The sequence below is a fragment of the Phyllobates terribilis genome, unplaced genomic scaffold, assembly GCF_046119375.1.
Source record: "Phyllobates terribilis strain yellow unplaced genomic scaffold, ASM4611937v1 Scaffold_7__3_contigs__length_470593459, whole genome shotgun sequence".
NCBI lineage: Eukaryota > Metazoa > Chordata > Amphibia > Anura > Dendrobatidae > Phyllobates > Phyllobates terribilis.
In genome coordinates this window covers 91,693,806-91,719,721 of record NW_027362767.1, presented here as the reverse complement: position 1 = coordinate 91,719,721, position 25,916 = coordinate 91,693,806, and the positions used below count along the sequence as shown (strand labels likewise).

General features: G+C 42.4%; 1 protein-coding gene across 1 annotated transcript in view; it reads right to left on the bottom strand.

The window, feature by feature from the left end:
• Positions 1 to 248: 248 nt before the first annotated feature.
• Positions 249 to 25,916, bottom strand: part of LOC141155362 (uncharacterized) — a 172,702-nt gene continuing 147,034 nt past the window's right edge. Inside the window, exon 2 of the mRNA XM_073642240.1 lies at positions 249 to 2,936. Coding sequence (XP_073498341.1) covers positions 249 to 2,390 — 2,142 coding nt within the window. The 5' untranslated portion in view covers positions 2,391 to 2,936. The remainder of the gene's footprint in view (positions 2,937 to 25,916) is intronic.

Here is a 25,916-nt window from a genome sequence, read left to right as displayed (position 1 = left end):
AGCCTCTGTCAGGACTGCACACATACTGGCTGGCGACCAGTCCATGTATTATTATTTATCCTATTCAGTATATCAAGGCTGCATTATACAATATATGTACTTTTTACCTTTTGTGTCTCCCCCACTTCCTCATAGACTGTAAGCTCGCGAGCAGGGCCCTCACTCCGTTCGATATGAGATATGCTTATTCTGTATTGTCTGTATAAGTCCCCCCTAAAATTTGTAAAGTGCTGCGGAATATGTTGGCGCTATAAAAATAAACTATTATTATTATTATTATTATAATTATTTCTTTTTAGCATTTCTCTTAAAATATCATCCTCCTTTTTCATTTCTGTCTTTATCTTTTTATATATCTTCTTAATTTTATAGGTTATTAAAATCTGATAAAATATGCACAAAATAATCAAAATAAATATGATTACGATTGGATTTGTTAATACATTTCCTGCTGCCATTTTCGCTGAAGACTGTGACCAACTAGTAACTGATTTTCCTAAATTTTTCCACCAAGATGAGCCTGACACACTTGTCCATTCATGTTCAATATCATTTAAACGACCTTGTTCATGTCTGAATACAATTTCAGCTTCTTTTAGTTGTTTTGTTAATAAATTTAACAAACCTTTGTCTTTCTTTATTTCATTTGTCCACATATCCCATGGGAAATTATTTATTTGAGACAAATTGAACTGTATCGGAAGGATTTTCAGATTTCTTGTCCCTATTAACGTAATGTTAATACTTCCTTCCTTCTTGGAGATAGTTTTTACATCTCCTTCCATACAATATAAGCCTATTGTCAGATTTTCAGCATGGACACAAGAGGAGAAGAATGCAGAAACAACTTCTTTTTCGGACTTAACTTGGAAACAAATTTTGTTCGAGCTTATTGGAGTCACCAAATCATGTAATGTCCGCACATTCTCAACCCTAGCGTGACATGAGGTATGATTGTGAAAACATGAATGGAAAATGACTTTATCCTGTCCAGCTAGACACATTACCTTAGAAACAAAATGTAAGCATGAAGAAATGTCTAATTGTTCAGTGTTTGTACCATCAAATGCAAAATCTGTGTACTGTAATTGATAATATAGTAATTGTGTATTACTAACAGGAATGCCCAGAACAGTAATAGGAACCATGGTTTCTTCTCTTCCCGATATTGGGATTAGTGATGTTCCTATACAAATGTTCTGTTCACATCCTAACCACTTATTTACCCACAAATCTGTATGATTTAATGCAAAATTATATTCTGTAGGCAAATTTCTCATTATTCCTAAAGGTGTAATTCCACTTTGCAATGCTTGTGCAATCATTTTCAGATTGGTGGAATATTCAATCTGAATTTCTAGACATGCTCTGGCCACTTGGGATTCCTGTTCACTTTTTACTAGAGCTAAAGTAGCATCTTGTAGATGTGACACTGGAGATCCCAGCACAGCAGCCGTGTTCAAAACCATCTTTTCAAGGAGTTGATTCAAACTTTTCTGAATTTTTACTCCTTTACCTCCAACATACCCAATATTTTCCAAATCTGATTTAAGTGTATGAATGTCCATAGTATTAATTAAACTTCCCACTGTTCCTAATCCCCCCCAAATACCTTCTAATATCCCCCTCTTACTTCTAACCTGTGTTGAAGCTCTTTTCCCAAACCATTGTTCTATTCCCATCTCCATGTTAACGAGATGTGATTTACACTGGGGATATTTGGAAGAGATTTTCCAATTAGTCATATTGAAAGTCCATATCATGGTCATAAATACTCCATCTCTTAATAGAGGTTTAGATTGAAATTGATTGATTTGGAAAGGGGTAGATGGTTGAAACCTTGTCTGCGTACATACATTATCTACTGCTGACCAAACATTTGCATTTACATCTTTGCACTGTTTGTAATTATTTTGAGTTAAAACGCAACACTGGTAAAGTCCAGAATGCTTAGGAGATGGATTCTCTAGAGAAAAAACAAAATTCTTATCCAACCATCTCACATTCCTGTATTGACTTCTATGTATAACACTTGTTGGACCATTTGAAAAACTTCCCAAAAATAATTTGTTTCTGGTCCATGTTAACAAAGACTCGGGAGGTAACTCTAACCTTGTGTTGCATTTTAATAAAAGAGGAGACATACTTTCTTGACTATGTACTGCTTGTGGTGCAACCCTTACTTCTGGAGTGATAGTATTTGTTACTGTAAAAACTACAGATACTTGTACTCGTACTGGCTCTCTGGTTATCTGGAAATTCCATGTTTCTACCCAATCCTCATCTCCTTCTGTAATAGAAAGTAATGAATGATCCAAAATTTTCCCAAAAAGTTGTGATTTTAACACAATCTCTGTTTCGGATGTTCTAACTGTCCCTTTTACGAGCATATCATTAGTAATATCACCCGACCATACAGCTTTCTCTTCACCTCTTATCTCTATATTCCAGTATAACACATCTGTAGGATTGCATTCCCATGTGCCTGTCTTATTATTATGTATATAATCTCCTTGTAACTGTGTAAATTTAGACTTCGGTCCTGTGGCAGCATGTCATATTATGTTAGTGTCGTGTATGAAGTGCAGTTCAATACAGCATTCTACACCATAACCCATGCAAATGTTTCCAGTAATATCTACTGAATCGTCCGGTATGTCTTCATCTATTAGATTTTGTATACTTGATCCTCTTGGTTTTCGTGAATGTAAAGTTCCTTTGATATGTCCATTCACTTCACTAGTATTCGTTCCATGATAAAAAATGTCTTCTGCGTAGATCACAATTGAAATAGTACAAAGTAGCAGAAATGTGGTTCCCATCAGGTAGTAGCTTTTCCTGGGAAACTTTTTCTTTTCTTGAAGGATTGGCATTGAATTCTTTCCATCAAGGACATGGTATTCCGTATTCCAGCTCTTATTGGAATCCATTTCTTCCTAAAAGAAATGCAGTATCATTATTTTGCAATGTACAATTTGCATTGATCAACGTGTACCCACAATTTTTGTTGTCTGCGGGTATTTTTAACCATGTTAGATGCTGGTTGCACTAGGATCATAACTCGTCCCATGGTATCGATTATTTCAAAGGGACCTTCCCAGTTACTTTCCCAAGGTTCACTCTTCCTGAAAGTTTTTATCATGACCAGAGCCCCTTTTTTGAATTTAGATTCATATGGTGGCTCCATCCTCTGCATTCTTGATGCAGCATGTGGAAGAATGGTTTTCAAGTTTTCCTGCAACAATTGCAACCATTTGGACCTTGCAACAGCATCTTTTTGAGGTGTGGACAAAAATGGTTCATGTGGGAAAATCAATGGCATTTTCCTTCCTGTCATTAGTTCAAAAGGAGTAAACTGAGTTGTGGAGGAAGTTGTTTCTCTAACACTCAACAGTACAAAAGGTACTGCATCAACCCAAGTATTACCTTTGTCCAATAACATTTTTGCAATTCTGGATTTTATTGTTCTATTCATCCTTTCCATAATACCAGCAGACTGTGGATGATAGGGGACATGAAACTGTTGTTTTACCCCTAGAATAGCACAAACTGCTCGCATGATCTTTCCTGTGAAGTGACTTCCTCGATCAGAGGTGATCATTCTTGGGATCCCCCAAGTACAAAAGACATGATTAACTAATGCTCTAGCTGTAGACAAAGCATCATCTTTCCTGACAGGTAAAATTTCAACCCATTTAGAAAAAACATCTACTACAACCAATGCATACCTGAGACCATTTTTACCTGATGGTAATGGACCAATGTAGTCAATTTGTAATGTAGATCATGGACCATCTGCAGGTGTGGTTCGCAGTAGTGGCGGTTTCTGTCCTTTTGGTCTTGGATTAATTTGGGCACAAATGAGACATGATTGAACAATACTTTGTACATTCTCTTCCATATTTTCCCAGTAAAATTTCTCTCTGAGAATGCCTAACAATTTCTGTTGGCCCAAATGACCCAAGCTTTCATGATTGTATCTTGTAAACTCATCCTGTAGATGTTTTGGTACAACAGGACGCAAGTCCCCGTTTAAGTCATGACACAAAACCCCGTTTTCACAAACAAAGGGAGGTTTTGGATCAACCCGGGAAGCAACAAGAGTTGTATCTTTTTCTTGTTCTTCCGCAAAAGAAGGGATATGCGTGTCTGTTCTTTGAACTGCTGAAACCTCGAGAGGTTCAGGTTCAAACACTTCTTCTCCTGTCTGGGCTGCCTCTTCGGCTAACATATCTGCGGTTGCATTTCCGACAGATAATTCATCATCAGACTTTTTATGGGCAGGAACTTTGACATTAGCAAAACCATTAGGGGTTTTTGAAGCTATTTCAAAAATTGTTTTCAGTGTGTCACTATGTACAAGAGTCTTGTTAGAAGAATCTACATAGCCTCTTTTTTCCCAAACTGGCAGATAATCTGTCAGTGATCTCACAACATAGGAGCTATCACTGTAGATTACAATGGGACACTGATCGTCAGCCTCATTCAGCTGTAGCACCATTTTTACTGCTTCTAGCTCTGCCCTCTGAGCTGAAAAATGACTCGGTAACTTGTGCTTTACCACCTGTCCTCTTATGGGATAAAAAATGGCATATCCTGTATAATAGTGCCCATCTGAATAGAATCGGGAACCATCTACAAAAACTGCTTCATCTGTTACCTCTGCCTTCCGTCTGAAAAGTGATGGACTTGGATCCTGAAAAGACTGGAGACAATCATGAGTTTGCCCTTCATATTGCATCAACTGAGGAAGAACATATTTGGCCTTATAATCTACTTCAATTTGATTGGGAGACAATGACAGTAACCAATGGGTAAATCTCTGATGTGGCACACCTGGGATATTTTTCTCAAAGAGAAGTTTTAGTGTAGAATGAGGAGTTTGCAGAATGATTTTGTTGAAACCAACAATGTGTTCAGTTGCTTTGACTGCAAAGTAGACGTCTACCAAATGTCTCGCACAAATTTCAAAACCTCTTTCAACAGGTGAGAGAAGCTTAGAAAAATAGCCCAAAATTCTCCACTCTTCTGCCTGCAATTGTAACAGAACAGCCGACACCGCTGTCTCTGATGTGTGAACTTGTAGAGCAAATGGAGCTGAAGGATCTACTGTGGACAAAGCAGGTGCATTCTGTAAATTCATTTTCATTTGTTCAAATGAGGTTTGTTGTTCATCACCCCAGGGACCAAAATAATCAGTATTTTCACCTTTCAAAAGATCGTACAAAGGCCTTGCCTTTTCAGCAAAATTCTCAATGAAATCCCTAGAATAGTTTACAAGACCTAAAAAATGTCGCAAAGCCTTGTGTGTATTTGGGATTGGAAGTGACGCGACTGCCTCTATTCTTTCCTGCAACGGCTGTCTTTTTCCTGGACTCAGCAAAACTCCCAAAAATCTCACCTCGGTCTTCATCAATTTGACCTTTTTAGTGTTCAATTTCAACCCTGCATCATACAACAGTTCAAATAATTCTGCCAAAAGAGAAACATGTGACTCCTTATCCTCAGTAGACAACAGAATATCATCCACATATTGCAGTATGCAATCAGGCCTAGAAAATCTGGATAATACCTTTGCCAACGCCTGATGAAAAACACTAGGTGACAAATGTGCTCCTTGCGGTAACCTGCAAAACAAATATTGCTCATCCAAGAAAGTAAATGCAAACTTGTACTGACAACTCTTTTCAAGAGGTATACTGAAAAAAACGTTACTAATATCTAGCACAGAGAAATATTTTGCCTTTGCATTTAGCCTTGCCATCATATCATGAGTATCAGCAACAATGGGAGCTACGTTAGGAGTATGTTTATTAAACATCCGCAAATCCAATATCATTCGATATGTACCATCAGATTTCAATACACACCATAAAGGATTGTTACTTACAGAGTTAGCCTTACGATGACACCTTGAGCTAGCAATTCCTGTATGATCTTAGACATAGAACCAATTGAATCTGGAGGCAATTTATACTGACGCTGCGGAGGAGGGTCTCGTCCGTCTACATTCACAATTACATCCTTCATTGTACCCACTTCATTTCTGAACTGAGCCCAAAGAGAAGGAAAGCATTGTACAATTTCGGTCAGTATCTCATCACCACCAGTTTCAGGCCACAAATGATCTGATGACACAACATCATTCAAGCTAATACTTCCAACATGGCTATATTCACTAGGGTCAATGACTACAGGTTTGCGTCCATTAGAATCTTTCCAGATCACTTGACTCCCTAGATCAATTACCCATCCGAATCTCTGCATAAAATCTGTGCCAAGTATATTCTCAGAATCACGACAATGCCAAATGTCAATTCCTGTTTTGAAAGAACCTGGTATTTCCAACATAACATTAGAAACAAGCTTTGCTTTTGTTTTTCCTTTTCCGCTGAATCCTATGATATTGCAACTTGGAGATTCTGCGTTTACTATCAAATTAAGGTTGGTAACACTTAATTGTGCCCCGGTATCAATCAGAAACACAGCACTCTGTTCTGCCAGAATCACCTTGACAAACGGTCTCCCACAATCATCTAAGGTTACTCTTGTTACAAATTCCAATGGATGGGGTGTGGGAGCATTCTTTGCTAGTCAGAGAGATGGAGATGGGAGCAGACCAGTGTCCCTGCAATTTAACTCCTTCACTGTCATCTCTCTGATCTGTCTGATTAATGGAGCATATGGTGACTGTGTCTGTGTGGTGTCAGTGTGAGGAGATGTGAGAGAACTGAATGGAGGGGCAGAAGGTCTGTTGGAAGATTTTGGAATAAGTCCGTTTTCTCTTCCAAGCTTACCTGTTCCCGATGTACAGTACAGACCAAAAGTTTGGACACACCTTCTCATTTAAAGATTTTTCTGTATTTTCATGACAATGAAAATTGTAGATTCACACTGAAGGCATCAAAACTATGAATTAACACATGTGGAATTATATACTTAACAAAAAAGTGTGAAACAACTGAAAATTTGTCTTATATTCTAGGTTCTTCAAAGTAGTCACCTTTTGCTTTGATGACTGCTTTGCACACTCTTGGCATTCTGTTGATGAGCTTCAAGAGGTAGTCACCGAAAATGGTCTTCCAACAATCTTGAAGGAGTTCCCAGAGATGTTTACCACTTGTTTGACCTTTTGCCTTCATTCTGCGGTCCAGCTCACCCCAAACCATCTCGATTGGGTTCAGGTCTGGTGACTGTGGAGGCCAGGTCATCTGGCGTAGCACCCCATCACTCTACTTCTTGGTCAAATAGCCCTTACACAGCCTGGAGGTGTGTTTGGGGTCATTGTCCTGTTGAAAAATAAATGATGGTCCAACTAAACGCAAACCGGATGGAATAGCATGCCGCTGCAAGATGCCTTCGATTTTGAATAAATCCCCAACAGTGTCACCAGCAAAGCACCCCCACACCATCACACCTCCTCCACGCTTCACGGTGGGAACCAGGCATGTAGAGTCCATCCGTTCACCTTTTCTGCATCGCACAAAGACACGGTGGTTGGAACCAAAGATCTCAGATTTGGACTCATCAGACCAAAGCTCAGATTTCCACTGGTCTAATGTCCATTCCTTCTGTTCTTTAGCCCAAACAAGTCTCTTCTGCTTGTTGCCTGTCCTTAGCAGTGGTTTCCTAGCAGCTATTTTACCATGAAGGCCCGCTGCACAAAGTCTCCTCTTAACAGTTCTTGTAGAGATATGTCTGCTGCTAGAACTCTGTGTGGCATTGACCTGGTCTATAATCTGAGCTGCTGTTAACCTGCGATTTTGGAGGCTGGTGACTCGGATAAACTTATCCTCAGAAGCAGAGGTGACTCTTGGTCTTCCTTTCCTGGGTCGGTCCTCATGTGAGCCAGTTTCTTTGAAGTGCTTGATGGTTTTTGCAACTGCATTTGGGGACACTTTCAAAGTTTGCCCAATTTTTCGGACTGACTGACCTTCATTTCCTAAAGTAATGATGGCCACTCGTTTTTCTTTACTTAGAATTTGTATTATGGCAAGAAAAAAGCAGCTAACAGTCTATTCAGTAGGACTATCAGCTGTGTATACAACAGACTTCTGCACAACACAACTGATGGTCCCAACCCCATTTATAAGGCAAGAAATCCCACTTATTAAACCTGACAGGGCACACCTGTGAAGTGAATTCCATTTCCGGTGACTACCTCTTGAAGCTCATCAAGAGAATGCCAAGAGTGTGCAAAGCAGTCATCAAAGTAAAAGGTGGCTACTTTGAAGAACCTAGAATATAAGACATATTTTCAGTTGTTTCACTCTTTTTTGTTAAGTATATAATTCCACATGTGTTAATTCATAGTTTTGATGCCTTCAGTGTGAATATACAATTTTTAAAGTCATGAAAATACAGAAAAATCTTTAAATGAGAAGGTGTGTCCAAACTTTTGGTCTGTACTGTACCTGCCTCTGATTCTGCTCTCAAGAATTTTCTGCACTGCCACTTTAAGTGTCCAGGTATACCACAAAATTAACAATGGACATTGTTCCTTTGTGTGATATTTTTACCTCTACGCTCAGTGTAATCTCTATTCCTGGATGTTAAAGTGGATTTAAGTCTTGGTTGAGTTTTATCTGATGTCAGTTGTCTATCTTTTTCCTCATGACCTACAGCTATGTTTGCCTTGACCTGATTCCGCTTCATGGATCTCCTAATTTTGTCAATAAAAGTCGTTGCCTCCTGCAATGATGCCAGAACACTAGCCAATTGCACTGATACAGGATTTAGGTACTTGAATTTTGATACATATAATTTGATCATGGATGCCGATTCCTCATTAGACCCAACAGGCATCACCATTCTATAGGCCTGTTCAAATTTGACCAAAAAAGCAAATGGGTCATCATGGATACTCGCACTCAATTGATTCAAAATGTCAACTGAGGGCGTGTCTCCTGTGGTAAATATCAGCAATTGTCTAAGTCTGTCTTCTTTTGTACTATGTGTTAATTCATTGCCATCATTTAGTTTGGGCATGACCTGTAATCGTTTGGCCATACGTGAAGGCAACCAGACTCTGAATGCCTTGTTTTTTTGTTCATCATTAAGATTGAACTTATCTGTATTAGATTCAAAAATGTCTGCATTATCAAAAGCATCCACCTTCTCATTGTACTTTGGGATGTCTTTTACAATTTTTATCAATTGATCGTGTATTTTAAGATTGATTCGTGCTGCTCTGTCATGTAATTTTTTCTTTTGTAGTTCAACTCCCTGTAAATCTTCCCCTGAAATTTCGAAATCTTGTGTGTCTGGTATAAATGATGTGGAGGCATGTAAAATATTAATCTCTTATGATATAAAATATTACATATAAGCTCTCAGAAGCTTAGTCTCATGCTTAGTAGTTTCAGAGAATGACAGAGGTTATTCTGAGAACCTTGGCAGACACACCTGTTCTGTACATCAAATCTATAGGACTCGTTGTCAACATGGGTTATTTAGAGATAACTAATGATGAAAAGTCCTTAGCCATATGTTTGAAATATGCCAACATGAAGTAATTGTACACAGTCGAAAATACAATATGCCAACATGAAGTAATTGTACACAGTCGAAAATACATACTCTATTATAGGTTACTGCCATATCAGCAAAACGCCATATTGGGTTATGTAACTGTAAAAAATAGTCTCCAATGTATATCTATGAGGCAAGATGGTATATAAGGAGAGGCATCAGTATGGTGGGTAGATTCTCATACCTTGAGGTCTCCACCACGGACCATCACATACTGCCAAGACTGGATACATAAGAACTTATAATTGTTCCTATTTTCTTTTAACCTGATACTTCTTTTGTTGTGTGCTATGAACTATTTTCTTTCCATTTCCTGTAATCACCTTTTTGAATGAACATTAAATAAGCTTTTGTTTTATCCACACAATTCAAAGACTGATTTTCCTTTTATCTTCACTGTGCCCTTATCTAAGATAAGGAAGTGTTAATTTTTCTAACATTAATGGCGAGCCACAGCCAGTTCTGATATTTTTTTGTGCTATTTTGTGTGGAATCCTTCCTCTAGTACAAAGGGGGGAGGACAGAGCTAAAAATATACTTGTACAAGTCTCAGGAATTCCACATTCACAACGATCGGACGGAATCTACTGGACAGTGAGGAGTGAAGTTTGTCTCCAAAGCATACCACGTGGGGGTCAGCGGAGCACAGAAAAGTCACCATTCATTGACGGTTGGATCAATCCAGGAGAGGAAAAGCCATTCCATAGGTGAGAAATGGATTTTATTCATGAATATTCTAAGTAAAGTAACAAACAGTTTAAGTTTGTTCATAGCCATACAGACGCACAATTATGGTCTAGTTCGTATAGTCAATGTGAAGCAGAGAATCTTAACATTGATAAAAGGTTTTTTACTGTAAAAAAGTTACAGAGAAAGCTTCAAAATGTGATGCATATGGTCCGTGTGTACAATAATTTGGTTTTTGAAAAAACTGACACACAAGCACACAAAGCATGCATTATCACACAAGACATCAGTCATTCTGACAAACAGGTAGACACACAAGAAATCAGTCATTCTGACACACAGGACACTGATGGGGATTATTTTGATTGTCCAAATTGTTTGATTTTGGCAGAACATGTTGAACAATTGGAGGATCAAATTGATACCAGGACAGAGTTATTGTCCAAATTACACCAAGACATAAAAAAGGTTTCTGTAAATACAAGATCAAATAGTAAAAGTGAAGATAGTGCTTTGTTAAATAGTTAATTATGGATATTCATTTTATTCTTAAATCTGAGTTCTATGCATCAGCCATGGTGTCTAGTTGACATGCGCTATTTGTGTGTGTATTTTTAGTTCACTACCATATGTAGAACAGGTGTGCCATACGACTGGCTATAAAAGCCCATGGTACAGAAAGGGGGGGGCTCTCTTGCTCTTCCCACCCCACAAGACATAGAAGAAGGATCTTCATGCTGAGAAGCAGCTGACATGTAGGCCTGGACACGTGTTGGACAAAGACATAATTTACCAGCCAGGATCCAAGGAAAGATGGACACTCATGATTGAATCTCTTTGTAATTACTTCATCTATTTTATATTATGTTTCAATTATTTTTTAATGGACAATCCAAGAATAAATAGATACATTTTTTTATAAGGAAATCTTGATATTGATACTTTGCGAAGTCCTCAGTAGAGAAAAATAATACAGAAAGAAGTATTATTTAACATATGTAGTATGATAGCCACCTTTTGCTTTGATGACTGCTTTGCACACTCTTGGCATTCTCTTGATGAGCTTCAAGAGGTAGTCACCGGAAATGGTCTTCCAACAATCTTGAAGGAGTTCCCAGAGATGCTTAGCACTTGTTGGCCCTTTTGCCTTCACTCTGCGGTCCAGCTCACCCCAAACCATCTTGATTAGGTTCAGGTCTGGTGACTGTGGAGGCCAGGTCATCTGGCGTAGCACCCCGTCACTCTCCTTCTTGGTCAAATAGCCCTTACACAGCCTGGAGGTGTGTTTGGGGTCATTGTCCTGTTGAAAAATAAATGATGGTCCAACTAAACGCAAACCGGATGGAATAGCATGCCGCTGCAAGATGCTGTGGTAGCCATGCTGGTTCAGTATGCCTTCAATTTTGAATAAATCCCCAACAGTGTCACCAGCAAAGCACCGCTACACCATCACACCTCCTCCTCCATGCTTCACGGTGGGAACCAGACATGTAGAGTCCATCCGTTCACCTTTTCTGCGTCGCACAAAGACACCGTGGTTGGAACCTAAGATCTCACATTTGGACTCATCAGAACAAAGCACAGATTTCCACTGGTCTAAAGTCCATTCCTTGTGTTCTTTAGCCCAAACAAGTCTCTTCTGCTTGTTGCCTGTCCTTAGCAGTGGTTTCCTAGCAGCTATTTTACCATGAAGGCCTGCTGCACAAAGTCTCCTCTTAACAGTTGTTGAAGAGATGTGTCTGCTGCTAGAACTCTGTGTGGCATTGACCTGGTCTCTAATCTGAGCTGCTGTTAACCTGCGATTTCTGAGGCTGGTGACTCGGATAAACTTATCCTCAGAAGCAGAGGTGACTCTTGGTCTTCCTTTCCTGGGGCGGTCCTCTTGTGAGACAGTTTCTTTGTAGCGCTTGATGGTTTTTGCAACTGCACTTGGGGACACTTTAAAAGTTTACCCAATTTTTCAGACTGACTGACCTTCATTTCTTAAAGTAATTATGGCCACTCCTTTTTCTTTACTTAGCTGCTTTTTTCTTGCCGTAATACAAATTCTATCAGCTGTGTATCCAGCAGACTTCTGCACAACACAACTGATGGTCCCAACCCCATTTATAAGGCAAGAAATCCTACTTATTAAACCTGACAGGGCACACCTGTGAAGTGAAAACCATTTCCGGTGACTACCTCTTGAAGCTCATCAAGAGAATGCCAAGAGTGTGCAAAGCAGTCATCAAAGCAAAAGGTGGCTACTTTGAAGAACCTAGAATATAAGACATATTTTCAGTTGTTTCACACTTTTTTGTTAAGCATATAATTCCACATGTGTTAATTCATAGTTTTGATGCCTTCAGTGTGAATGTACAATTTTCATAGTCGTGAAAATACAGAAAAATCTTTAAATGAGAAGGTGTGTCCAAACTTTTGGTCTGTACTGTATGTCGACTGCCACTTCCTCCCAGACAGCGGTGGGTAACGGAGACATTTGTAATGGTTCTAAGTTTGATGATGCAGTAATTAGCTGACAAGTGGAGCAGTGTGTACTCTTCTCTTCCACCAATTTATCCATATTTGGGAACCACACATTTTCTCTGAGTAACTCTTTTGTGCCAACAATTCCTGGATGACCTTCGTGTGCTATTTGTATGACTAAGTTGCGCAAGGCCTTAGGTACAACCAGTTTGGTACCTCGAAGGATGAGGTGTTCTTCAGTGACTGACAATTCCTCACGTACATTTGAGAATAATTTTAATTCTTTCAGATCAATCCTAGAACTGGGAAATTTTGCCTTTTGAATTTCATGCCACCTTCGATTTTGAATGATTTGTATTAAGGCACAGAGTGTCTTGTCACTTGTTGTTGTATTCACAAACTGATCAATAGAAAGTGCTTTTGGCACTGCGTGAGCTGCAAAAAAATAAATGTATTCTTCAATGGAGGACTGTACAGGAAGATCATCATTCGTAGGATGTCTTGAGAGATAATCAGCCGGATTACTGTATTTTCCAGGTTTGTGAACAATTTTATAATTGTAGTCCTGTAGACGTAGACCGCATCGTTCGATCCGTGCAGGCATTTTACCTCTGGGATTTCCAAAAATTGTGAGGAGGGCTTGATGATCTGTGACAATGGTGAAGGGAGCTCCATAGAGAAATAAGTGAAAGTGTTCACATCCCCAGACAACTGCTAAGCTTTCTTTATCAGGTTGTGAATATTTTCTTTCAGTGTTTATTAAGCTTTTACTTGCATAAGAAATGATGTGGGGATTTTGATTGTCATCCTTGTATTGCGCTAAAATGGCACCCAGTCCCAAGGGACTGGCGTCCACAATCAGTTCGGTTCAAAGAGCTGGATTAAAATAGGCCATGGTTGTTGTTGAGCAGAGTTCGTTCTTAATTGTGTCAAAAGATGCCTGACAGTCTTGGGACCATTGAAAAACACAGCTTTGTTTTGTAAGTTCCCTTAATGGAGTGCTGATTGTTGAAAAATTTGAAATGTATCTAGCACAGTAGCTTGCCATTCCAAGAAAAGAGCGCACCTCGCTGGCATTCTGTGGAATTGCGGCTGCTCTAATAGATTCCACTTTCTTGGGATCAGGTTGTACTCCTTCCGCCGAGAAAATGTGACCATAGAACTCCAATGAACTTTTATCAAATTCGCATTTCTCTTTGTTTAAAGTGAGTCCAGCAGAGAGCAGGCATTCGAAAATGCATATAGAGCACGGTTGTGTTGAGCTTGAGTTTTCCCAAAAACTAATAAATCATCACTGTAATTAAAGGCATTTGGAATGTGTTGGATGACGCTTCTTATCGTATCTTGAAAAATTTCCGCTGCTGAGCAGACCCCAAAGGTCAATCTCTTGTATCTTCGGAGACCCACATGGGTGGAAAATGTTGTCAAGTATCTGGATTCTGGACTCAGTTCCAATTGATGATAGCCCTTATTGAGGTCGAGCTTTGAAAAGACTGTTGCTCCATTTAATAAGTGGATGATGTCATCAATTGTGGGTGAGATATGTCTTTCTCTCTGAATAGTGGTGTTGGGCAGGCACATATCAACACACAGTCTCACCTGCTCTGGAGTCTTTGGTTTTGGAACTACCACAAGTGGAGAGACCCACGGAGGGGAACCAGTAACAGTTTCAATAACGTCCTCATCCATGAGCAGTTGGAGTTCCCTTTCTACCTTCTTTCTCAGGTGAAATGGAATACGCCTGTGAGCCTGTGCTACTGGATGAACACTGTCATCCACATGAAGATGCACTTGAGAGTCCTTTAGTTTTCCCAATCCACTAAATAGGGAGGGAAAGCTGTTCACCATGGCTTGTACATCCAGATCCGCAGTATCAGTTATGGTATGAATAATCTGGATGAGTCCTAGTTTCAAGGCAGTGTGATAACTGAGAAGACAGCCTCCTGATCCGTGCAATGTATGAAAAGTGGTTGTCTGCCTGTTTTCTGTATGGCTAAGTTCAGCGTCAAATTGTCCCATTGTAACTAGAGGTGTTTTAGATCCGTATGGAAAGATCTTAGTATGCACTTGCTGTAGGACTGGCTTTGTTTTCAATTGTTCATATGCATTGCTGTCTATGATATCCACTGAAGCCCCCGTATCTATTGTAAAAGTGATATCAGTGTTGCAGAGGGTGAGCGTGATACAGGGAGACTGTACTGAGCCAGTGACAGAGGTAGTGAACACATAATTCTCAGCCACAGACATTTCTTCTACATCCTGATTCACCATCTTTACATTTGCGGGCTTTGTCATAGATAGAGGAGACTTGTTGTGCGCTGACTTGCAGACAGCTGCAAAATGGTTCCCTTTTCCGCATTTACTGCATATTTGTCCCATAGCTGGACATCTGTTCAGGGGGTGAGGGAAATCTTGTCCACATCTATAGCACTTCTTCTGTTTCAGGGTTTGCTTGTCTTGTGCACTTTTATGTTTGAGATTATGCACATGTAAATTATCCCCATTCTCCATGGCAGTGGCCTGATGATCTGCTATCTCTATAGCACAGCCATCTTGAGCAAATCATGGAGGGAGTGCATTATACTTTATGGAAGACCATGGAGAGGTGCATTATACTGTATGGAGGACCATGGGGTGCATTATGCTGTATGGAGGACCATGGGGGAGTGCATTATATTGTATGGAGGACCATGGAGGGAGTGCATTATACTTTATGGAGGTGTGCATTATATTGTATGGATGATCATGCGGGAGATAATTATACTGTATTGAGGACCATGGGGGTGCATTATATTTTATGGAGGACCATGGGGGTGCATTATACTGTATGGAGGACCATGGGGTGCATTATACTGCATTGAGGACCATGTGGGGTGCATTATATTGTATGGAGGACCCTGGGGTGCATTATACTGTAAGGAGGACCATGGGGGGTGTATTATGCTGTATGGAGGACCATAGGGGTGCATTATGCTGCATGGAGGACCATGGAGGGAGTGCATTATACTTTATGGAGGACCATAGAGAGGTGCATTTTACTACATGGAGGACCATGGAAGTGCATTATACTGTATGGAGGACCAAGCAGGTGCATTATGCTGTATGGAGGACCCTGCAGTGTGCATTACATTGTATGGAGGATCATGCGGGAGTGCATTATACTGTATTGATGACCAAGGGGGGTTTATTATATTTTATGGAGGACCATGGGGGTGCATTATACTGTATGGAGGACCATGGGGGTGCATTATACTGTTTGGAGGACCATGGGTGTGCATTATACTGTATGGAGCACGATGGAGGTGCATTATGCTGTATGGAGAACTATTATATATATATATTATATTGTATGGAGGATCATGCGGGAGAGCATTATACTGTATTGAGGACCATGGGGGTGCATTATATTTTATGGAGGACCATGGGGGTGCATTATACTGCATTGAGGACCATGGGGGGTGCATTATATTTTATGGAGGACCATGGGGTGCATTACATTGTATGGAGGATCATGCGAGAGTGCATTATACTGTATTGAGGACCAAGGGGGGTTTATTATATTTTATGGAGGACCATGGGGGTGCATTATACTGTATGAAGGACAATGGGTGTGCATTATACTGTATGGAGGACCATGGGGGTGCATTATACTTCATTGAGGACCATGGGGGATGCATTATACACTGCTCAAAGAAATAAAGGAAACACTCAAATAACAAGTCTTAGATCTGAATGAATGAAATATTCTCATTGAATACTTTGTTCTGTACAAAGTTGACTGTGCTGACAACAAAATTACACAAAAATCATCAATGGAAATTAAATTTATTAACCAGTGGAGGCCTGGATTTGGAGTCACCTCCAAAATTAAAGTGGAAAAACACACTACAGGCTGATCCAACTTTGATGTAATGTCCTTAAAACAAGTCAAAATGAGGCTCAGTATTGTGTGTGGCCTCCACGTGCCTGTATGACCTCCCTACAACGCCTGGGCATGCTCCTGATGAGGTTGCGGTTGGTCTCCTGTGGGATCTCCTCCCAGACCTGGACTAAAGCATCCGCCAACTCCTGGACAGTCTGTGGTGTAACGTGTGGATGGAGTGAGACATGATGTCTCAGATGTGCTCAATCGGATTCAGGTCTGGGGAACGGGCGGGCCAGTCTATAGCTTCAATGCCTTCATCTTGCAGGAACTGCTGACACACTCCAGCCACATGAGGTCTGGCATTGTCCTGCATTAGGAGGAACCCAGGGCCAACCACACCAGCATATGGTCTCACAAGGGGTCGGAGGATCTCATCTCGGTACCTAATGGCAGTCAGGCTACCTCTGGCGAGCACATGGAGGGCTGTGTGGCCCTCCAAAGAAATGCCACCCCACACCATTACTGACCCACAGCCAAACCTTTCATGCTGAAGGATGTTGCAGGCAGCAGATCGCTCTCCACGGCGTCTCCTGTCTCTGTCACATCTGTCACATGTGCTCAGTGTGAACCTGCTTTTATCTGTGAAGAGCACAGAGCGCCAGTGGCGACTTTGCCAATCCTGGTGTTCCGTGGCAAATGCAAAGTGTCCTGCATGGTGTTGGGCTGTGAGCACATCCCCCATCTGTGGACGTCGGGCCCTCATACCACCCTCATGGAGTCGGTTTCTAACCGTCTGTGCAGACACATGCACATTTGTGGTCTGCTGGAGGTCATTTTGCAGGGCTCGGGCAGTGCTCCTCCTGTTCCTCCTTGCACAAAGGTGGAGGTAACGGTCCTGCTGCTGGGTTGTTGCCCTCCTACGGTCCCCTCCACGTCGCCTGATGTACTGGCCTGTCTCCTAGTAGCGCCTCCAGCCTCTGGACACTACGCTGACAAACACAGCAAACCTTCTTGCCACAGCTCGCATTGATGTGCCATCCTGGATGAGCTGCACTACCTGAGCAACTTCTGTGGGTTGTAGAGTCCGTCTCATGCTACCACGAGTGTGAAAGCGCAACCAACATTCAAAAGTGACCAAAACATCAGCCAGAAAGCATTGGTACTGAGATGTGGTCTGTGGTCCCCACCTGCAGAACCACTCCTTTATTGAGTGTGTCTTGATAATTGCCAATAATTTCCATCTATTGTCTATTCCATTTGCACAACAGCATGTGAAATTGATTGTCAATCAGTGTTGCTTCCTAAGCGGACAGTTTGATTTCACAGAAGTTTGATGTACTTGGAGTTATATTCTGTTGTTTAAGTGTTCCCTTTATTTTTTGGAGCAGTGTATATAAAGAGAAAAATGGAGGCAGCACACCAATTGAAAAGCTGAAAAATTGCTATTTAATAGCCCATAATGACGATGTTTCGGTTCCATGCATCAGGACTAAATAGTCTAAGTTGGTGAAATGAAGTGAAAAAATATAGGCATAAATTAAATTTATGGGATCAAAAAACTAAAAATTGTCATGTGCATATGTATTCACCCCTTTTGCTATGAAGCCCCTAAACATTTCTGGTGCAAGCAATTACTGTACCTTTATAAGTCATATGCTTAGTGAAAGGAAGTCCACCTGTGTGCAATCTAAGTGTCACATGTCTGTCAGTATATACCTATCTTTCCTGAAAGGTGACAGAGGCTGCAACACCATTAAGCAAGAGGCACCACTAACCAAACATCACCATGAAGACCAAAGAGATCTTCAAACATGTCAGGGACAAAGTTGTTGAGAAGTACAAGTCAGGGTTGGGTTATAAAAAATATCCCAATCTCTGATGATCCCCCATAGCACTATCAAATCCATTATCATCAAATGGAAAGAACATGGTACCACAACAAGCCTGCCAAGAGAAGGCCGCCCACCAAAACTCTCCGCCTGGGCATGGAGGGCATTAATCAAAGAGGCAGCACAGACATCAAAGGTAACCCTGAAGGAGCTGCAGAGTTCCCAAGCAGAGACTGGAGTATCTGTCCATAAGACCCCAATAAGACGTACACTCCATAGAGGTGGCATTTATGGAAGAGTGGGCATAAAAAAGCCTTTACTTGCACACAAAAATTGTAAGGTTCATTTTGCGCTTGCCAAAAGACACGTGGGAGACTCCCCAAAGGTATGGAGGAAGTTACTGTGGTCAGATGAGACCAAAAATTAACTTTTTGGCCACCAAAGTAAACTATGTCTGGCGCATCACAAGAGAACACAGCTCATCACCCCAAGAACACCATTCCCACAGTGAAACATGGTGGTGGCAGTATAATGCTGATGGGATGTTTTTCAGCAGCAGGGACTGGGAAAATGGTCCAAGTTGAGGGGAAGACGGTTGGTACAAAATACAGGGATATTCTTGAGCAAAACCTGTTTCAGTCTGTCAGTGATTTGTGACTGGGAAGAAAGCTCACTTTCCAACAAGACAATGACCCAAAGCATACTGCTAAAGCAACCCTTGAATAGTTTAAGGGGAAACGTGTAAATGTTTTGGAGTGACCTAGTCAAAGCCTAGACCTTAATCCAATTGAGAATCTGCGGTCAGACTTGACGATTCCTGTTCACCAGAGGAAACTATCTAACTTGAAGGATCTGGAGCAGTTTTGCCTTGAGGAATGGGCAAAAATCCCAATGGCCAGATGTGAAAAGCTTACAGAGACTTATGCAAAGCAACTTGCAGCTGTAATTGCAGCACAAGGAGGCTCTACGAAGTACTGACTTTAGGAGGGTGAATAATTCTGCATATTAAGTTTTCAGTTATTGTGTTCTATTTATTGTTTGCTTCGCAATAGAAAAGAAAAGCAAATGTTCACAGTTATAGGCATATTCCTTAGATGAACTGATGCAAAGCCTCTAAAAAAATTTAAAAAAAGCAAAATTCCAGATTGTGAGGTAACAAAACACGAAAAATGCCCAGGGGGTGAATGCTTTCACAAGCCAATGTGTATATGTATGTATATATATATATGTGTATATGTATGTATGTATGTATGTATATATATATACTCAAAAGAAAGCCGCACTATACAGAACTGATATTGCAAAAGGGTGCAATCCTCAGGGTACCAACCCATTATCCTCCATATACATACGGCACATCCAAGTGCCCATCATTTGTCACACCAGGGGGATGAGAGACCCATAGATGGGCGTCTGTCGATTTGGTAGACAGTACTCAGTTGTAATATGTATAATGGGTGAGATATACATACAACCATCTGGAGATTAACTGTTCGTCTGTCATGAATGGCACCTTTTTCTTCTTATACCAGAAACATACTGGATTGATTGTCAATGTACTTGCAGATTCCCTCTGCTATGTGGCCATTGACCTTGGTTCACATTGGTCCCTGTTTACACAATGCGGTTCTGGGTATTTTTAGTTCACTTTATGCGCATGTTCTGATACTAGTTTTCATCATGCTTCCTATACCATTATTTATTACTACCATACCACCCTTTTAATATACTAGATCTATCTGCAATTCATATTATTTTGTCTATAGTTTACCATTGAGAAACCAGAGCAATGTGCAAATTCTTTACAAGCGTATACAGCCTGTGCAGAGTGTGGGCATTCCCCACTCCAATATGGCCGTTATATAACTGACAATAGACATGCCCAGATTGTGAGGGCAGCTCCCTGATCCAATATGGTGCCACACAACCTAATGGAGAGAAGAGAGCAGGTAAATTAGTCAGTGCAGTGCAGGGGCGGACTCTGACAGCTTGGGGCTCGTGTACTGGAAATGTGTTTGAGCCCCCTCCTTTTATGGCAACCAAGCTACATATATATGTACATAGTCACCTCTCATTATGAATATTACATATCTAGAGAGGATGGTACGTAATGAGGGACGCCCATTCCAGTAATAATGTCCCCCATACTGGGCCCTTTCCTGGGATAATGTCCCCTAACCTTGCCTCCTTCTTGGTATAATGTCCCTTCCTTTGAAAATGTGCCCAATTCTGGTCCATTTCCAGGTATAATAAATAATAATAATAATAATCTTTATTTTTATATATCACCAACATATTCTGCAGCGCTTTACATACATTATCATCTCTGTCCCCTTTGGAGCTCGCAATCTACATTCCCTATCAGTATGTCTTTCTGGGATACTCGCCTTCCCCCACGCTCCCACGCTGCATGGAGTTCTCTTTTACAGCTGGCGAAGGAACCTTCCGCTGACTTCAGCATCCCCGCTATGGCGCTTGAAATCACTGCCATGAGGTCCCAGTGATGGGGATGCCAATGTCAGCTGCCTTCCGCAGGACGCTGGCGTGTATTGAAGCGCAGGGAGCTGTCATGTCCCCTGTACCGCAATACATTTCAGCTGAATGTGTGTCCGAAGAAACACATTAAGTGGAGACAGTCGCTTGTGTCGTCGGGCCCCCTCCACCTCTGGTCCCCGGTGCAGCTGCACCGGTGATGTGTCCGCCCCTGGTGCAGTGAGTAGCTGGGATCCCTGACATCACAGCTGAGCCTGGAGCACATACAAGGCCGTCCCTGGGACGCCATACTACGTATACTAACATCAGCAGCAGGGTGAGCAGTCTGTAATTATAACACAGGCATTATCACATTATTATTATGATGCAATTAAGGTTATTTATTATTATATGCACAATACATGTGAACTGGCACAGAATAAACATGAATTACTGTTATATCATGATGACACATGAGGAGATTGCTATTATTGCACTTAATACATATGCACTATGCTTTCCTGATGTATAATGATTAATCACTAATTATGGTGTGTACCCTATATATAGCTTGTTTAATGCTGTGTTCATGGCTTGAGTAAGGCTCCCAGAGTGAAGAGCCGAAATGTCGCACATACATGGGGAAATAAAGATCATTTTTTTCATTATCTCACGTCTGGAGTGCTGCAATTTTTTTGCCGTATATCACTATAAATAAATATGTATCTATATCAATCTCTATTCATATCTTTACAATTTTTATATGTAAAACAATAACTGCATACATGTCCTCATATATATGAAGTGTATAATATACAGACTCGAGCCAATCCATCAGCAGGATCTATTGTAGCCGAACCACATACTACATACAGGGGACAAATACCGTCACACCATGGCCGGACCACATAGTGACAGAATAATACCACATGCAAAGAACAAATACCGCCACACCATGACCAGACCACATATTACCACCACATAGTGACCGAATAATACCAAATACAAGGAACAAATACCACAACACCATGACTAGACCACATATTAACACCACATAGCGGCCAAATAATACCACATACAAGGGACAAATACCATCACACCATGACCAAACCACATATTACCACCACATAGTGACCAAATACTGATTATTAATAAAAAAAACAATACTAATATTACCATAAGTGCCATTATACACAGGAGCATATTACCATAAGTGCCATTATACACAGGAGCTCTGTACATAGTATATAGTGTATATTGTAAGTGTACAGGTAATACAGTGACTCACCAGGGAGCTCTGTATATAGTATACAGGTACTACAGGGATCACCTGTGACATACACAGGAGCTCTATATATAGTGTCGGTTTATAGTGTCAGTGTACTGGTAACACACTGACTCACCAGTAACATCTCTAGTTGAAGGTAATCATCTTCGCTCTTCTTCTTCATCCAGTGCAGACTTCCATCATTTCTTCCAAGCCAGGACTCGTCTCTGCATAAAATAACACACATCTATCTAGAGCACATTCCCCAATTTTTCCCCAACTTTTCACACTGTGCCAGATGAAGAAAAAAAGTGACATAGTCTCGCCCTGCACAGTAACAAGACCCTCCCCCCACTGAAAACAGTATCCTCAAAAATAAAATACAACAAAACAGTAGTAATATCTCTTAATTAGCCCCTACAGTAATAATGTCCCACATCCTGGACACTTCCTGTAATAACATCCCCCATCCTGGCCCCAGGTGTCTCCATCCCGTCCCAGGTGTTTTCATCCTGCACCATATGATCTCCCATCCTGCCTCCATCTTGCTCCCATATGTCCTCCCATCCTGGTCCCATGTGTCTCCATCCTGGCCCCAGGTGTCCATATTCTGCTCCCAGGTGTCCCTATTCGGCCCCAGGTGTTCTTATCCTGTGTTATGCTGGCGTGTCCTTTAATAAAATAAAACTTAAAGGACACGTTGGGGTCCACCGGACTGCAGAGGAGCTGCAGCAGCTGAGTCCCAGAGGAATGTTCAGCTAAGCACAGAGAAAGAAAGTGTGTTAAGTGCACACACTAGTAGTAACTAAACAAGGTACAATGCTGGGAGTTAACAACACTTCAGAAACTAAACTAATAAACTTCTGCACTGCATGACACCGCTGTGCAGAGCAGGAAGTATTTGGCAGCATGAAACGCCTGAGCACTAGATGGCGGCGTATAGAGCTGCAGATAACTGCAGACCAGAAAAGGCCTGGAACCTAAGTTCCTAAAGAGGAGGAGGATCTCTGCAGCACCCAACACAAGGGTGTAAAAGCGGCAGTGTGACCACACATACAATGGCGGACCCTGGAATATTGGATCGGTAGCAAGAACGCCTCCGTGGCGTGGACACCAACCGGTGAACCGACACGGTAGAGCATGTGTGGCACCCCAGGGGTCTGGTTGCCACAGTGGTAGAAATACCATGTCTGAGAGCGAGCATGGGTTTTCCTGGTCAGGAGCATTATTGCATGCCACACCTCCTGCCCCAGTCCAGGGAGGGGAGGAACCTGCCCTTTATAAACTGGATCTGGGGCGGGGTTAGAGAAGTCTTGGTCCAGGGAAAGGGACAGAGCAGCAGTAAGGAGCTCTGTAGGAACCAGGAGCTGAAGACCAGGGACTGGAGCAGAGCTCGTCCTGGCAGAAGACGCAGAGAACCGGAGTCCGTGGCTGTGGGGATATCTACATCCAGCAGCAGAAACCACCTGGCAGGGGATTTCAGGTCCTCTGGCCATAGAAAGCCCGGAGGCTCAGTCACACGCAAGGGACCGGCACCGCCATCGAGGAGCGGAAGGCACCAAAGGCCCCAAGTCACCAGCCATACGGGTGAGCACCACACGGTACACTCAGGGACGTGGGCTACTACACGACTACAGCAGGGTAGCGAGGAAGAGTGCAGTCAGATGGGAAGGCCTATACCTCCACCTGGCCAGGGGGACTCTTGTTCGCTCACAGACTGACCAGGCCTCTAATGTTAGCCAGTACTCCCGGCAGGGCCTTCTTCATTACCAACAGTAAAGACCCTGAACTGCACTACACGGACTCTGAGTCATTTCTGCTGCGCCCACGCACCACAACCCTCTCCATCTACCGACGCTGCCCTGAGGCTATACTTCTCCCGTGGAGAGTTATACTACCCTCTGCTGCGCACACAATATCAGCCTCAGCGGTCTGCCCCGCAGCGGCGGTTCTCAGTGACCGCAATCCACGGGTGGGGTAATCGGACATTTAAATATTACAAAACCAAAGAAACAGATCCGCCACTGGTTTGACCACCCTGAGCCATGGGACCGGGTCGCCGCCACGGAGACTACAACCCCCAGTATTACACAGAGACCCGGCTCCGGGTATTCCCCTACACACACGGCCCAGGGGGCGCGTCAACTTTGGCGTAGTCGGCAGGATTTCTTGCCCGCATCCACCGGGTACTGCGTGCCCGAAAAAAAGACTGTGATATTTACCGTGGTGAAGTTTCCCGCCATCCGCAGCTGTTTTCCCACCATCCGCCGCCATTTTCCCACCATTGGCCGCCATTTCTGGGACGCCGTGTGGGAAGAAAAGGGGCGTGGACGCCAAAAAGCGCGCGAGAGCTGAAGCCCCGCCTTACGCACTGATGCTGCGCAAGGTCCTGGAAGGAGCCGAGCGGACGCCGACGTCACCAGCGCGCGACGCAAGGTCCTCGACCCCGACGGTCGCCTGCGGAGCCGCGGCCTACGGAGAAGAAGCAACGGAAGGTAGGCCACGGTTAACTAGGGGGAGGAAGACACCAGGAATGGAGGGAGCTCCCACCGCCAGCGCGGCTTCTGCCGGCCGCAGTGATGCCGTTCACGATGCCGTATATCCCCGGAGCGGCATGGTTACCCCAGTATTCAGGGGAGTCGCATAGCCTGAGCGACTTTAAAGAAAGACTGTATAGCCTATTCAAAGTATACCCCCTGTCCAAGGAGCAAAAAGTGAGCATCCTGATAGTTAATCGGAGCAGCCCAAAGAGAAGTGAAGTCCTGGTCAGCCAGGGAAAAGGGGACTGTAAAGGAAATACTGGCCCGTCTAAAGGACACTTTTGATACCCGCACCTCAGCAGAGATTAACCCCTTTGCAACCTATGACGTCTTAGTACGTCATAGGACTCCTCCCCCGGTTCAGCGAGGGCTCCGGCGGTGAGCCCGCACTGAACCGAGCACATGTCAGCTGATTCTTACAGCTGACATGTGCCCGCAACAGCCGCGGGTGGAATCGCGATCCACCCGCGGCTGTTAACATGTTAAATGCCGCTGTCAATCTCCGACAGCGGCATGTAACGCGCGCTTCCGGGAAGCGAGTCCTAAGCCCCACCCACCGGCGACCCTGTCACGTGATCGCGGGTCACCGATGGGTGGGCATGACAACCCAGGGTCTGCAGCAGACGCCTGTGGTTGTCATGATCTGGTCGCTATGAGCGCCACCTAGTGGTCGGCGCTCATAGCACAGGACCAATTCTGCTATATGCAGGGGATCTGCTGATCCCCTGTATGTAGCAGAGGCGATCGGATAGTTGCTGCTTCTAGTCTCCTATGGAGACTATAGAAGCATGCAACAAGTGAACAAAAAAAGTTTTTAAAAATATAAAAAAAATTAAAAAAATATAAAAGTTTAAATCACCCCCCTTTCGCCCCATTCAAAATAAAATATTAAAAAAAAAACCTACATAGACATATTTGGTATCGCCGCGTTCATAATCGCCCAAGCTATCAATATAAAAAAAGAATTAATCCGAACGGTAAACGGCGTAACGAGAAAAAAATTCTAAACGCCAGAATTATGTTTTTTGGTCGCCGCAAAATTGCAATAAAATGCAATAACTGGCGATCAAAACATCGGATCTACCCCAAAATGTTATCAATAAAAATGTCAGCCCGGCACGCAAAAAATAAGCCCTCACCCAGCCCCAGACCCCGAAAAATGGAGACGCTACAGGTCTTAGAAAATGGCTTTATTTTTATTTTAGTTTTTTTACCAAATTTTGGAATTTTTTTTCACCACTTAAATATAAAAGAACCTG